The following is a 15,471-nucleotide window of genomic DNA, read 5'->3' as shown; positions in this document are numbered from 1 at the left end:
AGAAATCCACTTCAACTTGCAATGCTCTCACCAATGGCTATGTCCTCTCAATCAATCTAGATTTAGGTTTAGTACCCTCTGTAGATCTATTCGGAGCATAAATGTCCAAGTACGATGGATGTTTACTCCCACTTACATGAATCACCTAGAAACTCTAAGGCCTAGCCTTTTATGGAAGAATGATGGGTCTTTCCCCAAACATGTGGATCAACGTTTTTATGTTACATGAGAACTACCACCACCTTAAGTCACCGATCAAGCATCACCACTTCACGGTGCACAAAATGATTTTGGTAGAGATATGAAAATACTATGGAACAGAAATATAAAGTTATGAGAAATAAAATTGCAAATAGTTCAATGTTTAGTTTTGACCAAGAGTGTGTAAAAACTCAAGTGGTTTTAGCAATTGAGATTGTATTAGCCAACAACACATAAAATAAGGCAGAAGCACGAGAGATGACAAATGCCAAGTGTAAATGAGAGATACAAGCTTAACTAGGCAAAGCCATCCCTAAGGAGAACATTTTATTAATTTGTACATATTTTATAAACGACATCACTAAAGTGTGTAGTAGTGACAGACATTCCATCCTAAGAATTATATATAGCATCTCCACTACGGGCAGTGAGTCTTTTTTTTAAGATCAACATTTGAAGGATGTGGACACGCCCAATAGTTGAAGGACACATGCACCCACTGCAACATGTGTGCACAAAGGAGATTGCCTTACACACACGGGACGGTAATCTCTAGTAAAGATAGAAAAGTCCAATGCAAAGTCATAAAGGAAATCAAAATCTAATATCATTGCATGAAAAAGTCAAATCACCAAGTTATTTTTTATTTCACACTAAAATGGCCCACAGACCCACATCGCATGCACAAACAACATAGATTTTGAAGAATGATAAGAACAAATCTGCAATAGAAAGAATACATTTTCGTGTCTTCACTTATGAACACAAAATTATTCACTTCAGGTCTATAATGAGGCGTGCATTGGAAAATTCTATAATGAGCGCCTGATCGACTATACCTTAGTGGCTCACTGAGACTCACAAGCTAACAAAGCCGAACTAGTCCGTCGAGGTGAAGAGTCCTTTCCTTCCTAGAAATGTTGTTTTGCTTCGCTTCACTTTGTCATTGGCTCTCTATCTAATTACAGTGATACTCATGTTTGTTCCTCATTAAGATATCCATCCTATCTCCCTAGCTTCATTCCTTCCTACATGAGCAATACCTATCCCAGCTCAATCATTCACCTTCTTTCCTCCATAGCCACATGCTCCACCACTTCATCCCTTAACTTTATGTGAGTTCAAAGTTAAATTTAGTACCTCAAAGTTTCATTTTATTCAAGATCGAACGATTCTATATCTAAGTTTTTTAGTTCAAATTTATTTGCAATTGTATTTTCTTATGCATGTAAGTTCAAAGCTGAATCTATGGAGATCGAAGATTGAATTCATTTCAGTTTAGCTTGGGGAGTCGATTTTTAGAAGTCATCACATCTATCCAAAGTTATGGGAATAGGGTAGCCCTCAAGGGAATGTATGCGGGAAGAACACTCACCATTTGGAACATTTTTAAGGATCACTGGTAGGTAAAAGCACCTATAGTTTACTAGCCACTTTAGAAAAGATATCACTATTCTTAATGAAAAAATACCGTGTGAAGGAAAAAAACTATAATTGCAAAAGAAGTTACTCCTTCAAATAAAAATAAGTGAATCATTTGAAATGCATATAACCAAATACTTTAAGCCATCAGTACCTTGAAGTGGCCACACTATGCTTATATGTTTAGAGCAATGACGTAAGTGGGCAAGGGACTGTAGTGTCAGATGACTTAAATCTCGGTCACAACGAGACGTTCACACAATCATGCTTCACTGCACACCAATGACCGCTAACTAAAAGTGTTGCTATAGGATTCTAGGACCGAGTCAAATTGCAGCGACACATTCACACAATAACATTTCACTGTGCAACAACTATAGTTGTTTCTTTATAACATCTAGTTAAAAACACTGAGGACATCTGCACACAAATTTGCCTACAAATTTACATGGAATCTCTCGCAAAAACATTATATAGACTATAGTGGCCAAAATTTGATTGGGATAAACATATTACTGGTGAAAATGAGAAGTTGCAAAAAGGAAAATTCAGTGACAAAACAAGAACATCTGAGGTCCTCTTTGGATTGAAGGATTTTCAAAGATTTTTTTTTAAGGATTTCAACCCTAAGGATTTTTTTCCCTATGAAGCATGTTTGGAACAAATGATTGAGCTTGGAAAATTCCTATAGAATAATTGTGACTTCCGTTTGAAATTTTGCGGCCCAGCCCAGTTCCTCAGCCGCGGCACAGCTTCCGGCCCAACCCGATTATTCAGCGCAGCCCAGCCCACCTCCCTCCCTCTCTGTCTCGCTAACGAGCGAGCCCTGCCTATCAGCATCTTCCTCGCCCGCGTGCCCATGCCCGCAACTGCCATGCGCACGCCGCACGAATTCGCCGGCACGTCTCCGCCCCTCGCGCCCACGACCCCGCAACGGCATGCGCTCCTCCTCGCCTATAAAGCCACCCCTGCAGAGCATCGCCGCCCCATCTCTCCATCTCGCCGAAACCCCGAGCGCCATTGCTACCGCCACCGAGCTCGTCGAGCGCCATCCGCCGCACCCGAGCTTCCCCTTCGCATTTGAGGCCGTCGCCAGCTTCGCCGAAGCTCGAGGAGTCCATTTCATCGCTTGACAACACCTCCCCACCGCCGGAGTCGCCATTTCGCCGAACACCGGTAAGACCCACTACCACCTCGCCGTCGATAGCTCTGACCGAAGCTCCCCGCAGCGATTTAACCCTCTCTCCGGCACCACGTGCTCCCCAGGAAGCTTCCCCGGCCGTCGGATTCGCCCCTCCGTCGCCGTAGACGAGACCCCGTCGAGCTAAGACCTTCGCCGTCGCCTCTCTCCGTCGCTGACTGCCGCCGAGACCTCTCCGGTCGTCGATAAGCCCTCGATGAGAACCCCCGTCCTCTTCCCGTTCGATTGCACCTTTTTCCGTAGCCGTTGGTAGCCTATAGCTTGTTTTAGCGTGTCGCCGGCGATGCTCCGACGAAATCCGAGGCGGCGCCGCTGTCCTTCAATCGTCGTCGGCCACCGACCCTCCCCAACCGCCCTCGACCGACCGATCGTAGATGAATGGCCACGATTAGAATACCCCATACCCCTTCGCGAACCAATAGGAAGCCGCCACGTTGCCTCATATCCCAGTTGGATTATGTAGTCCACGTCAGTACCACGTGTCGCTCACGTGTCAGCCACGTCAGCCCACTGAGCCCAGTCAGCCTGCTGACGCAATAAATAGATTTCCAGTACAAAAATAATTCCTTTATTCCCAAAAAATAGGTAATTTAATATTTAGGCCCCTAAACTTTTCTGTTTTCATAAATATACCCCTGGTTAGTTATGTTTTATGCTTTTAGGTCCCTGAACTTTTGGATAATCACAAATAGGTCCTTGAATTTTACATATAGGTCCCTAAAGCCTTCTGTTTTACAATTTAGTCCTTATAATCTTTCAAAAAAGCTCCTGCATAGTAAAACTATTATAACTTTTTCATACGAGCTCCGATTTAGGTGATTTTTGCGCTCACGAGATCGTAGCAGCGTGTACTGTCCATTAGTACCCTTTTTAGAGTGATTTGCCTCTGTTTTGTGTGCTGTACTTAGCTATTGTGTTTGTTTGCTTTCCCTTGTGCGCAATTGCTTTAGGAGACGAGCAGTGTGTCAGCTTACAAGACCAGGCATTCGAAGACTTTGAGCAACCTGCATTCGAAGGCAAGTGTTCTTGACCACTTTGACACCTTTGTAGGATATTGTAGTTTTATTTTCCCTAAGTGCATGCTTGTTTAATATGAAATCCCACGGTTACGGTTTTACTAGAATTTATATGATATTTTCTTGTAGCCTTTGAAGGGTCATGGGAAATAAAATGGGTAGCTATGCTAGTGCTGTCAGGATTGGAGTAAATATCAATATGGACTAATATTTATGTAACAAGAAATTGGGTATGGTAATCTTGTAGTAACATGAAATAGGGATCCCAACTGGATGGCTAGTTTGAGGTGGAGCTGCACAACAGGGTTGTGTTTGCTCCTGTGTGGGATCCTAAGGACCAATTTGTGAAGCCTGTTACTCGGCATAACAACACAACCACAAGGCCTATATGGGTACGGCCTGACCAAATAATTAGTTACCCTTCATGTTCTATACGCACCAGTGGACGGTTAAATGGTACAAGAGGGGACCTCTGCAGTGGATGAAATCCCTGTTAGCAGTGAAGCCTTAGTGAGTGTATATAGATTTGAAAGCGTTTTGTAACGGCCTTGTAGTGAGACCCCAGCTCTACACTCCGGAAGTGTAAAGCAAAACAGGAATCACAACTTGTGGTAAAGTGTGCAAACTCTGCAGAGTAATAAAACTGATCGATCAGCTGTGCTCATGGTTAAGAGCGGGCTTGGACTTCTTCATAATTAGTGGGGATCTTATATGGTGGGTTTTGGGTAGTTGGGTGGTGAAACTCCCGATGAGTCGGTAGCCGGATATGTGATATCTGATGAGTCTGGTAGTCGGATGGAATCCGATGAGTTATGTTTCTTTATTGTTGGAGTTATAACCCAGTAATTAGGTTGCTAAGTCTTTTGAGTCCTTGTTTAGTTGGGCGTAGATGCAGTTTTTCTGAGTCAAGCTTTTCCTTGTCATAAAGCCTGCATGTCATATTTTTTCCTCACTTGCTGAGTACTTTGTGTACTCACGCTTGCCTTCTCCCAAATTTTGGATGCTGCTCAGAGGGCGAAGCTTTCAAAGACCTTCCGGATGATGGTGCTGAGTTCTAGGTAAAGGAAGGCGTCACTCTGAAGACCATGTCATAGGCTGGTGTTCCCTCGAACAACGCCTGTGGATGGATGTAAGTCCTGCTGACGCTTAAAGATTTATTAGTGTTTTCTTTTAGACCTGCGAGTCCTTTTGTTAGGAATATTTTTGTTATTAATGACACAGTTTATGTTATCACTGATGATATTACTGTATGTATGAAAACTTGATTCTGGTATACATGTGAAATATATCTGATTTGTTCATTGAAAACTGGGTGTGACAATAATTTCCTACGACACTAATTCCATAGGAAAATAAGCATTAACTCAAACCTCTTGTTATTTTTCCTACGTGAAGTTCAATGCAACACTCTCTCTTTCTCTCTCTACTCTATCACATGTTCCTTCCAAAATTCCTATGTTTTATTTCCTCTGAACCATCCAAATGTCACCCTTCTTACATTCCTATGTTTTAAAATCCCATAGAATAGGATATCATAAGGCATTTCAATCCTACATTTTTTTCTTAATTCCTATATTTTCTAATTCATGCTCTAAAAGACCTCGAAAATGTCCATGATAGTGGGAGAAACGAAATTGCACTCACGTCTAGAGACCAGAGCCCACACGGCACGCCGCACTCACCGAGCTCCTTTCCAACCACCTGTCTCATGGCCACGAGGCCCCCGAGCTGCTCTGCCCGCCCCAGATCCCCAGCCATCGCCGTCTGGTTCCTGCCGGCCGCCGCCCTCCTCCTCTTCCTCCTCCGCTGGTCGCCCATGGGCTCCTACCCTCCCACCTCCCCTCGTAATCCTCTTAAACCTTTCTCCCCCCACGCAATTTGTTCATCCGGTGTCTCGGTTGAGTCGTGAAATCTTGCGCCTTTTTTTCTTGGCCGGCCGCAGGTGGTCCCGCCACGGTGCCGTCCCGGCGCGCCCAGCTGTACTCGAAGATGGCGCGCGACCTCGACGAGCGCGGCGCGGCGTTCCTCAGCGGCGGCGAGACGTCGCAGGCGCTCACGCTCTCGGACCTCTTCGACACCGCCGGCGGCGCCGTCGTGCCCAGGCTCAAGGTGCGAGCTTTCTCCGCTCCCCATGCTCCGCTGGTTAACTTTTCGCGTGTGCTTGGCTGTTACGGCGTCGCTGAATATGGCTTGGTGCTGCTTCTCGCTCCTCAGGCCGCCGACCCGCCGGTGCGCGCGAACGTGCTCTACCTGGACCCGGAGTTCGCCGCTGTGATATCGTGAGTGATGAGCTTTTGCCCGAATCCAATTCCATTCTGGGAATGCAAATGGAATTTAGTTGATATTTCCCTCAAGAGAGAATAAATTAAAGTTTTAGCCAGGCCAAAACAGTGCTTTATTGAGTGTGCTTTGTGCTTACAGGAAGGCTGTGAAGGAAGTATTTCTTCCTTATTTTGATCAAGGTAAGATCTTGCTTTGTTATCCCCAAAACAATTGAATTTCATCCGGTGATTTTGAGTGGCCTAATCTATGCACCTCATTCGCTCCTTTAATATTCTGAAGGTTGCTAAATACAAATGCTCATTTCAATCGCCTGCTTTCCAGAATGCTTTGGTTAATCTTTTTTATCCTAGTGTAACATAAAGCTGCAACTTTGTTGAAGCAATAGATGTTGATTACTTGGCTTGGTTCAATTTTTTTTTTTGCTAGTTGTCTGGTTCCAAAATACGAGCATGTATCATTTCAGTATGTTTCACGCCTCCCATCACTCGGAGCCCATTGTAGCAACTGAGGATGAGGTAAACACACCTTCTGATTGGTTTCTTTGAGCATGGGAGTAAAAGATTTTACTGACATATCTATGTCTGATATCGTTGAGATTGAAGCCGAAGTGGAGGCAGTAAAAAAGGTCACCGAGACTGTTTGTCCCCTTAAAATTGTATTGGATCGAGTGGTTTTGACATCAACTGGTGTGCTTCTTGGCCTATGGCAGGTTTGGATCTTTAAAACAGAACGTTCTGTCTGTAATTTGATTTCTTGGACAAATATGTTTTCTTGTTGATGTTAAATTCAAGTATCCTTAGCATGTGATCCTCTCTCCTGGCAAGTATTCAGATGGAACTGTAGTTTATTTGATTTGGTCCTTTTAGGTTGAATCTGGTACTGATCCTGCTGAAATCCGCTCAAGACTGAGAGAAGCTCTCCCTCGAGCACCTCAAAAGCAACTGGTACGAGCAACTCAGACTAATTTGATATAAATGTTGCTCATGTTTCCATCCCCATTTTCAAGAGGTAGCATTATCTTACAATAAAACATCACTAGCAACTGTACACGTGTTTCTCATACACTGGAATCAATCCAGTGTATAGCAATGTATAGAAGGTAAATATTGCACGTCTAGCTATGGAAGACAAATAATGAGAGTGAACGTATTTTTAGAATGTATAGAAGGTAAATATTAAACATCAAGATATATAAGACAATTAATGTGAGTTTAAATGTATTTTTGAAAGAAGCAACGTGAAGAATCTTTGCACGGTGACCGTTTGATCAACTCGGGTGGACGGTAGAGATTATTTGGTTCTGTCACTACTGGTGCATTTTATAAGAGTATAGATATAGATACAGAAGTATAGAAAAAGATGATGCCATTTTCCTTACAAAATGGTTCCTGTGCCTGGCTAAATTTAGTGTTCAGGATCCAATCTGGTGGTGTAGTACATATTTTTTGGTTACTGATGGCTATTGACATGATATTCTGCACATTTTAATGAATCTGTTCCTTAACCTTATTTTTGCCTTTGACAGTATGACCCTGTTCTGCTTCACACCTCCTTTGCACGAATTCTGGGACATCCTAAGGTCCCACAAGAGGTAGCCCACTTAGAACTTAAGCTTTCCTCCACGAATTCAGTATTTGATTCCATTTTGGACGCCAGCAGGTGTTGTTTAGATTCAAACTGTTGAGCAATACAACCACATATTTAACCTGCTGACTGGGATTAAGGTTCTGTTCGGCATTGCAGTGGCTAGTAAAATGTTTTTTCCTCTTTATTTTACTATTTGTGGAATGTATGAACTAAATAAAAACTTAGAAAGGGTACTGTGTTCAGCTAACTATATTACGCATCACAGTGCACTAAAGCACAGGATCCCAAACCTGATAAGGCAGTCATAGTTGCACTCAAGCATGATCTTACACATTTCTGCAAACAAGTTTTGCTGCTGTTAACATCGCTGAATCTCCAAAAGTTTGCTATGATGTCTTTAATTTTTTTTTGTTAATCTCATGTGACATTTCATTTATTGTGTCCTCTTGTAGCAAAGTGCAGCATCTTTTGATCATGTCAAGTTCTTCCATGAGCTGGTTGCTCAAGTTAATGGGAAGATTCGTGGCTTCCAGGTTGCACATGCCCCTTTCTACCGAACATTTTATTGCAAAATCAACTTGGCTGCAACATTAACATGCACCGCTTACCTATTTGGCACCACTATTTCAGGCGACAGTATCAGAGCTATGGTATGTTGAAGAGTATGATGTTCTTGCGCTAGCATTGAATGGAAAGATGAAAGTACGGAGGCTCCGCCTTGGCTGCAATCGTCAGGACAATGGAAAATCATAAAGAGAAGATCATCAGAATGGAAAAGGATTAGGAGACTTGTGCTAGATTATCAATCTACATTGGTCTAATTTTGCTTGCATGGCTCACCTAAATGGCCTGCAAAATATGGCGGCCAAACCATATGCCGAATGCTTATGTAGGAATCGCATGCATTTTTCTGTCGTATGTAATGTAATTGTTCACAGTACAATGGTGTGAAACTGTGACGGTGTCTACCCCCCTCCATTTTATTAGAAACAGCAGCCTAAGACAAAAGTCAGAATAAACGGGATTTTAGAGAAGTAGCTTCCGAAGAAGTCAGAAATCTGCTTCTGAAGAAAATAAACTAAAGCTGAGAAACTCGCTAAAAGATGTTTTTCTGAGAAGATATATGTTGAGAAGTTAAAATTTATTATAGAAGTTAACAATCTATTTTTAAAATCACCTTTTCAGATAAACCAAAAATATAGCTTTTCTAAAAAGCTAAAAACAGAAGTTCAAACAAACGGACCTTAAGGCTGCAATATGCATCTGCTTTTCTCTTAAAAAAAAAAGAACACCCCATTCTGCTGACACGCGACTCTGCCACAGCTTTATCTCAAAAGCCAAGAATTCAGAACACTGGGGCTAAACTTTAGATTATTTTGATTCATATGCAGCGTACATCATTTTCTAAGTATGAACATTTATCCTTATACTACAGTGGAAAGAACAACATCGCATCCCGAAATCGGAACAGTTCGCAGTGGAGTTCAAAAGAACAGAACTTGCTACGACACTGACTTCCGCAAGTGACATCAAAGGTTAGTAAGACCCCTTTTGTTAAGCTAGAGTACAAACACAACATTGTCCTATCTTTGGAACCGGCAAATACTGACTTGACAACAAGGTGCGGAGAAAACTCAAAAAGAAAAAGTACCACGAACAACCAAAGGATAACAAAATGATGAAAAAAGAAATGGAACGGAAAGCAATTTACATGTAGCTATTCTAGTATCTATTGTTCAGCAAGCTTCATAACCTCTGATGTACCTTCCAGCTTCGCTACATCTGATGAGCCATCTAGTTTTCTCAAACCATCTTCACAGTAGTTAGTAATGTCAAAGTTGGTAACAGCATGAGGACCACGAAGCTCAATTGCTGCTATGTCATAAGCTTCTGCTGCCTCTTCTTCAGTTTCTGCAAACGAGGGCTGGTCTTAAAAACGGTAATTGTATCAATCGATAGCTTTCTAGTTTAAACAAAGTTTACAAACAAGCTCATATTCCATAGTGATTCTCTCATTCAAAAAGCATGGAAGTTCCACAAGGTCGACATGATCAATAACTAAACTTTACTCACCAAAAGTCCCAAGGTAAATGTCTTTGGTGTCTCTGCTCTCCCCAATCCTACCAATTCGTGCTTGCCATTTACCGTCCTTTCGCCTGTTCGTCAAAGTGATTGATTAAAGAAAGTTGCAAACTTGCAATAGACCATTAAGAGTTCCTTAGTTAAATATATCATGGAAATGCTACATTTCAAAGGATACAAGGTTATCATTAATTCATTTTAGCAAGGCAGAGAACAGCACCTGGTTACACCCCTATATGAGGAAGTTCCTCTTGAGAAGCAACTGCTTTGCCTATATAATAATAATCCAGAACAGTTAAAAACAAATCACAACATATAGGTGTCAAATTTATCACGGACCTCCTTATGTAGGCCACAAATTCATCTTGAGACATGGTCTTCATAATCTCATTTTCTTTCTCATAATCAGATATCTGATAAGAAAAGGTAAAAGCTATTAATGTCATTTACTTCTTGAACAAGATATTCAGTTTATCAGTAAGAACTCAGCAATAGGCAATTCCTACATTGAAGTTCAGTTTGGTGTTTGGACCTGTGCCCCAATATTTCAAGGCTGCCAGATCATGTGCCCTGGCAGCCTGCTCTTCAGTAACATAGCTGCCTGTGATGCCAAATGAGATGTTAAACTTGAGCTGTTTTTATGTTCCAAATGAACTCCTTCCGTGAATAGCACCACTCACCTAAGTACACTGAAGACCACAATAGCATCCAAGTGTCGAAACCAGATTCCATGCAGAACATTAAATGAAGGATCAGTGAAGAGAAGGGGAAATGACAGACAAGTGAGCAATTAGGGGAGGATGGCTCTTCATCCAATACATACATACATGGGTACAAGCTGTAATAGCTGATCCTTGTGCATTTTCAGCATGACATATTTACATTTATCTTTTACGGTGACATTTTTACACCTTATATTATGATGACAGTTCATTTCAGATAGAAAGCATAACAGAGTCTTAACAGAGTCACCTTCTCTGTTATGCTTTTCTATCCACAAGCACTTGGTTTTTCATGATATCCCATCTTAGGTGATTTGGTGAATATGAGTTACTGTATTAAAGAGGCAATTAGGGCATCCTGCAAACATTGGGCAGGATAAGGATGGTAACAATATTTGTGGTAGTTATGTACTCTACCTACTGGCAAGCTACTTCCTGGATTCTGCAGAGAAAATAAACGTAAAGTGAACAACTCATCCCGCTGTTTCATATTGGTGCCACACTGATTACCGTCGAGTGCGCACATGGCATCATGGCCTTTCTAGTTAAACCATTGGGTTGATCTTATCTCATAGATGCAGTAATGACCCGACCTAAACAATCAGAAGCTTTTACATCTAGCGAGTGAGCTAGAGCTGGTATCCGGGGTTGGTCGGGCGCATACCGTGCTTGCCCTTGCGCTTGCGGCCCTCGACCTGGCTGGTGTTGTCCCAGAGGTGCGCCTCGTACTTGCCGCTCCACTTCAGCCTGCCCCAGAGCAGCAGCAAGCAGCGAAGTCAAACCAAAGCATACATAATGACCTAGGGTTTGCTGCACCTTTTGCCGGAGCCGCCGCGCCCATACCTCGTGACGCCGTGGAACCGCGACGACCGCGGCACGGCGTACTTGCGTATGGCCTCCGCCACCAGCTTCCCACCGCCGGCAGTTCCACCTGCCTTCTTCTCCTCGCCGCCGCCGCCGACGGCGAGCTGCTTGTCGAGCGCCGCGATCTCGCTGCCCCCGCCGCCCGCCTCGGCCTCGGCCTCGGCGGCGGGTTCGCCGGAGGCGTCGACGTGCCGCTCCTCCGGCGGAGGAGGAGTGGCGGTGGGGCCCGGCGAGTGGGGTTGGACGGTGGCCATAGCCGCGGGTTGGGTTTCGCGAATCTTCAAGTGCTCGCGACGCGGCACAAACCCTAGCGGAGGAAGCGAGTTAGGGGGGGGGGGGGGGGTTGATGTGTCGCGACCTGAGCTGAGCACGACCAGACGAAACCCGGCTCGAGTCGGGTCGACCAGACAAGCAAGTGATAGCGGCATGGCATACGGCTGCCGATGCTTGGGCCGGCCCAGGTAGGTGATAGCATCTATTTGTTTGGGCTTTAAACATATCATGTTGGTTTTTTTTTATCTTGGAATGATATAGATATTCAATACGTATCTATTAATAACTATGCAAATGTCGGTTAGGACTATTTATTTTATATACATTTCTATTTTACTATTTCAGTTCAATGGTTATATGATTTCTGTCTTATATTAACGTATTAGGTTACAAACTAGATGTAAATTTTAGGTCTAATCAATGTGATGATAAATTTACTGTATTAACGTATTATCTAAGCACAACATAGCTTTAAATATGAAATGACAACACATCTGTCGTGAGTTTGACTTTAGATACGAAGTGACCACACGACTCAGTTTTAACCATAAAATGATAATATCTTATCCTAACGCAACCTGTAGACATGAAATGACCACACGTCAGAGCTTTAATCATAAATTAAATGACAACTCATCTATCATGACATAGGGAATCTCTGCCTAACTTCAATACCACAACTTTTCTATCTTTCATAAGAAATCCTATGCTTTAACTCGTAGCCAAGCCTATGCACTCAGTCCATACACAAACCCTCAGCCACCATAAATAACTCCACCCTTATCCATGTATAGACCACTCATTCCTCAACTCTCTCAACTACAATATCTTCCTTAGCTCCACCAAGTACACCCAAGAAACATTGGGGGATTTTGATCCCCACGAGGTTGAACCACCGATGTGCTCATGTGGCGACCCTTGTAGGCTTCACGAGTCTCAAGACATCTCCTACATCTATAGTCTACACTTCTTCATGTGTGCTAACTATCAATACGATAAGCCTCAATATGGACCGTATGAGTACCCACTGGTATAACGATAGAGATCATTCATGTGTCACTTTCCATACGATTTCATGCACTATTTTACTAATATCATATTTTGTTTCATTTGTCCAGTCTCCTCCAGCTATCTGTGACTTCATGGAATAGCTCGATATGGAGCAAAATAAAGACTACAAGTGGTGGGTAGATATGAGCATACGATGGAGGAGGGAAGCGTACGAACTTCAGGAGTATGAGCAACAGCAGGAGAGACTACGACTGAAGCGGTAGGAGGAGGAACGCATGAGAAAGACAGCGGAAGAGCTCACCGTGGCTCAAGCACACGAAACAGAGAGGGTAAGGAAGCGAGAGAGGGCCCCGTCAAGCTAAGGCGGGTGGCCTCGATGCTCTGAGAAATGGCAAATATTCTAGGTACACTCAGTAGAGAGTATCTATTGTAACCTGGTATATTTTTATTCACTAAGACATGTTAGGATTAGCAGTGGCATGCTATTAGGTTAGTCTTTAGGCGTACCGTGCATGTCAACATTTGTTGTCATTATGTCTTTATGGTTAGGGTGCATTCACGCAACAATGACAAACCCCATGCCCCATGTAATATTTGTCAGCGTATATAACCTTTGTGCCGGGTTTTATGCTAATATTGCTTTGCAACTATAATTGTTCGAAAAATTAGATTTTGTATCTTCCCAACATTACGTCACTAAAAAAACTCATACAATTTTACATCAAATAAATAAACAAATATCGACAAATTTACATCATCCAAAATTTTCAAAAAATAACTACTCCACAATACCATTTTGATCACTTTTTGCACAACTAACATTTTTCACCGAATGAATGTGCACTAATTTTCAAATTGACGTATACAAAAGTTAAACTAAAAAAATCCAAGTGATGGGGTAACCGCCCTATCAAAGGGCGATAAGGGGCACTGCATGGCGGGCGCTCGGGGTAGGTCCTACTCACCTATTGAGTGAGCGGTAAGGACTAACCACACTCTCAGAGAGCGGTAAAGGCCTCCGGTGCCACGTCGCCATCCTTACCCCCCCTATAAAAATACTGCAGCATTTTCAGAAGACGGTAGATGTCTATTTATGTAAATATTACCATCAAAGATCTATTTATTTAAATATTAATGATAAAAATAAAAAACTCAAAAATGTACTCCTTCAACTATTGCCAAACCAGACAAGAAACACAACCTTTTCCTTTTTTAAGAGTACCAATCAGACGTAAGTATATAATACTCATGTTTACACACAGCTATATAGATGTGTCCTAACATTCGTCTAAACAAGATTAAAAGTATAATCTTATATAGTACGGGTATACACTTTGACCACTAACACATCCGTACGCGCATGTATTATTCTTCTTAGAATTTAATTATAAGAAAATACTAGCAACTTTACCGAGTCGATTCCAACCTAGATAGGCAGGTGCCACCTATACGATGACATTTTGGAAGCAAATGAGCATATATATATATATATATATATATATATATATATATATATATATATATATATATATATATATATATATATATATACCCACACATAAATCTATTTATATGTGTATGTGTATACATGAAATAAATATAAAAGAAAAAAAAAGAAAAGAAAATACTATTCATGGTGGTGCTTCCTGGCTCCTGCTATCCTATAGTCAAGTGAGGATGATGGTTCTTGGTTATACTATTGCTGATCACTTTGGTAGCTTAACTTATATGGTGATTGGCATGGAGTGATGCTTCTGTTGCAGGTGCCGGAAATAGCCCGATGCATATGATGATCAGCATGTTTGCTTGTTACCTTAGTGGCTATCCTGTTCTGAGCTCCTCTAGAGGTGATAGCACTAGGGAATAAATAAAGATTAGTCTCAGCATTGCATCATCTACCAATAGGCAACTCAGGGCATCATCGGTCGTATAAGCATAGTGAAAGTGATAGAGATGGGTTAGAAGCACAACACGACACATAGATTCAACCGGTGCAACAATTAAGTCGCGATTGGGAACCCGGTGCCATGCTTAGCTTACTAATCCCCTCGGACATGGTATGAATATCATTGGTCGTATCCAAGGCAACATGCAACCTTGGGCCTTAGCGAACTTCATCAGTAGTATCTGAGGCAATAGGCAGCATATCCCATAAGCAACATGTGTAATGAGAGAAACTTGTATTTTATGAATACGATATTAAATTAATAAAGCTCAATATTTCCGTTACGACATTCTCCTTTACTCGTATACTTTATGTATATTGGCACACCTACATTTATCTCTTTTCAAGTTATACTACTTTGACGCAAGTTTCACGTGCACAAAACACCACCTCAAGAACCCTAACCGATTGAGAAATTCAAACACGAACTTTTCAAACCGGAAACATGATCTCCTCACGCTCATGCCATTTGCACCCCAGTTGCTGGCAGTGGTTTTGGCACGTCACTTGTTAATACAGACACCATGTTTCATGCTTCTTGCCACGTGGCAATAAATTATAAACAAAGAAAATTAGAATTTTAGAAAGGTAGTTAGGCCCACATATCAGCCTATGGTCCCTCTTCCTCTACCTGTCGACCTGGATGGCAGATCAAACTTGGCAACCTCACGGACGTCAACGCGTTGTCAGCCGGTGCAGCCTTTGTCGGTCGTGACGAGTTCCAGAGCCTAACCATAGAGCTGCTGGGCCGCTTCACTGCTGAGAACATCAAGCATGCATGTCGAGGTGTACGACATTGATGCCATCGAGAGGATGCTCCAGGACTTCATTTCAGGCGTAGGCACCGAGGCCATTAGGCCAAGG

General features: G+C 42.4%; 2 protein-coding genes across 2 annotated transcripts; one reads left to right on the top strand and one right to left on the bottom strand.

Annotated features, from left to right (window-relative positions):
• Positions 1-5,463: 5,463 nt before the first annotated feature.
• On the top strand, positions 5,464-8,716 carry LOC133898815 (uncharacterized). The gene is made up of 10 exons (XM_062339570.1): positions 5,464-5,684; positions 5,783-5,949; positions 6,055-6,119; positions 6,262-6,302; positions 6,550-6,638; positions 6,719-6,832; positions 6,990-7,067; positions 7,649-7,714; positions 8,163-8,243; positions 8,341-8,716. Exons 1-10 carry the CDS (start codon positions 5,549-5,551, stop codon positions 8,461-8,463), a joined length of 960 nt encoding a protein of 319 aa, XP_062195554.1. The 5' UTR covers positions 5,464-5,548; the 3' UTR covers positions 8,464-8,716.
• Positions 8,717-9,209: 493 nt separating this feature from the next.
• Positions 9,210-11,702, bottom strand: LOC133898816 (AP2-like ethylene-responsive transcription factor PLT2). The gene is made up of 8 exons (XM_062339571.1): positions 11,358-11,702; positions 11,179-11,261; positions 10,473-10,481; positions 10,299-10,393; positions 10,132-10,205; positions 10,013-10,063; positions 9,784-9,866; positions 9,210-9,621 (listed from the first exon to the last, which is right to left on the bottom strand). Exons 1-8 carry the CDS (start codon positions 11,630-11,632, stop codon positions 9,440-9,442), a joined length of 852 nt encoding a protein of 283 aa, XP_062195555.1. The 5' UTR covers positions 11,633-11,702; the 3' UTR covers positions 9,210-9,439.
• Positions 11,703-15,471: the final 3,769 nt, after the last annotated feature.

This window comes from Phragmites australis, chromosome 18 (assembly GCF_958298935.1).
Source record: "Phragmites australis chromosome 18, lpPhrAust1.1, whole genome shotgun sequence".
Taxonomy (NCBI): domain Eukaryota; kingdom Viridiplantae; phylum Streptophyta; class Magnoliopsida; order Poales; family Poaceae; genus Phragmites; species Phragmites australis.
This window is presented reverse-complemented; position numbering and strand designations above follow the sequence as displayed.

Coding starts and splice junctions, on each gene's coding strand:
- LOC133898815 (XM_062339570.1), top strand. CDS start 5,549: ATGGCCACGAGGCCCCCGAGCTGCTCTGCCCGCCCCAGATCCCCAGCC. Junction 6,303..6,549: donor TCTTCCTTATTTTGATCAAG/GTAAGATCTTGC, acceptor TTTTTTTGCTAG/TTGTCTGGTTCCAAAATACG. Junction 8,244..8,340: donor GGAAGATTCGTGGCTTCCAG/GTTGCACATGCC, acceptor CCACTATTTCAG/GCGACAGTATCAGAGCTATG.
- LOC133898816 (XM_062339571.1), bottom strand. CDS start 11,632: ATGGCCACCGTCCAACCCCACTCGCCGGGCCCCACCGCCACTCCTCCT. Junction 11,262..11,357: donor CGGTTCCACGGCGTCACGAG/GTATGGGCGCGG, acceptor GCTCTGGGGCAG/GCTGAAGTGGAGCGGCAAGT. Junction 10,064..10,131: donor TTTGTGGCCTACATAAGGAG/GTCCGTGATAAA, acceptor ATTATTATATAG/GCAAAGCAGTTGCTTCTCAA.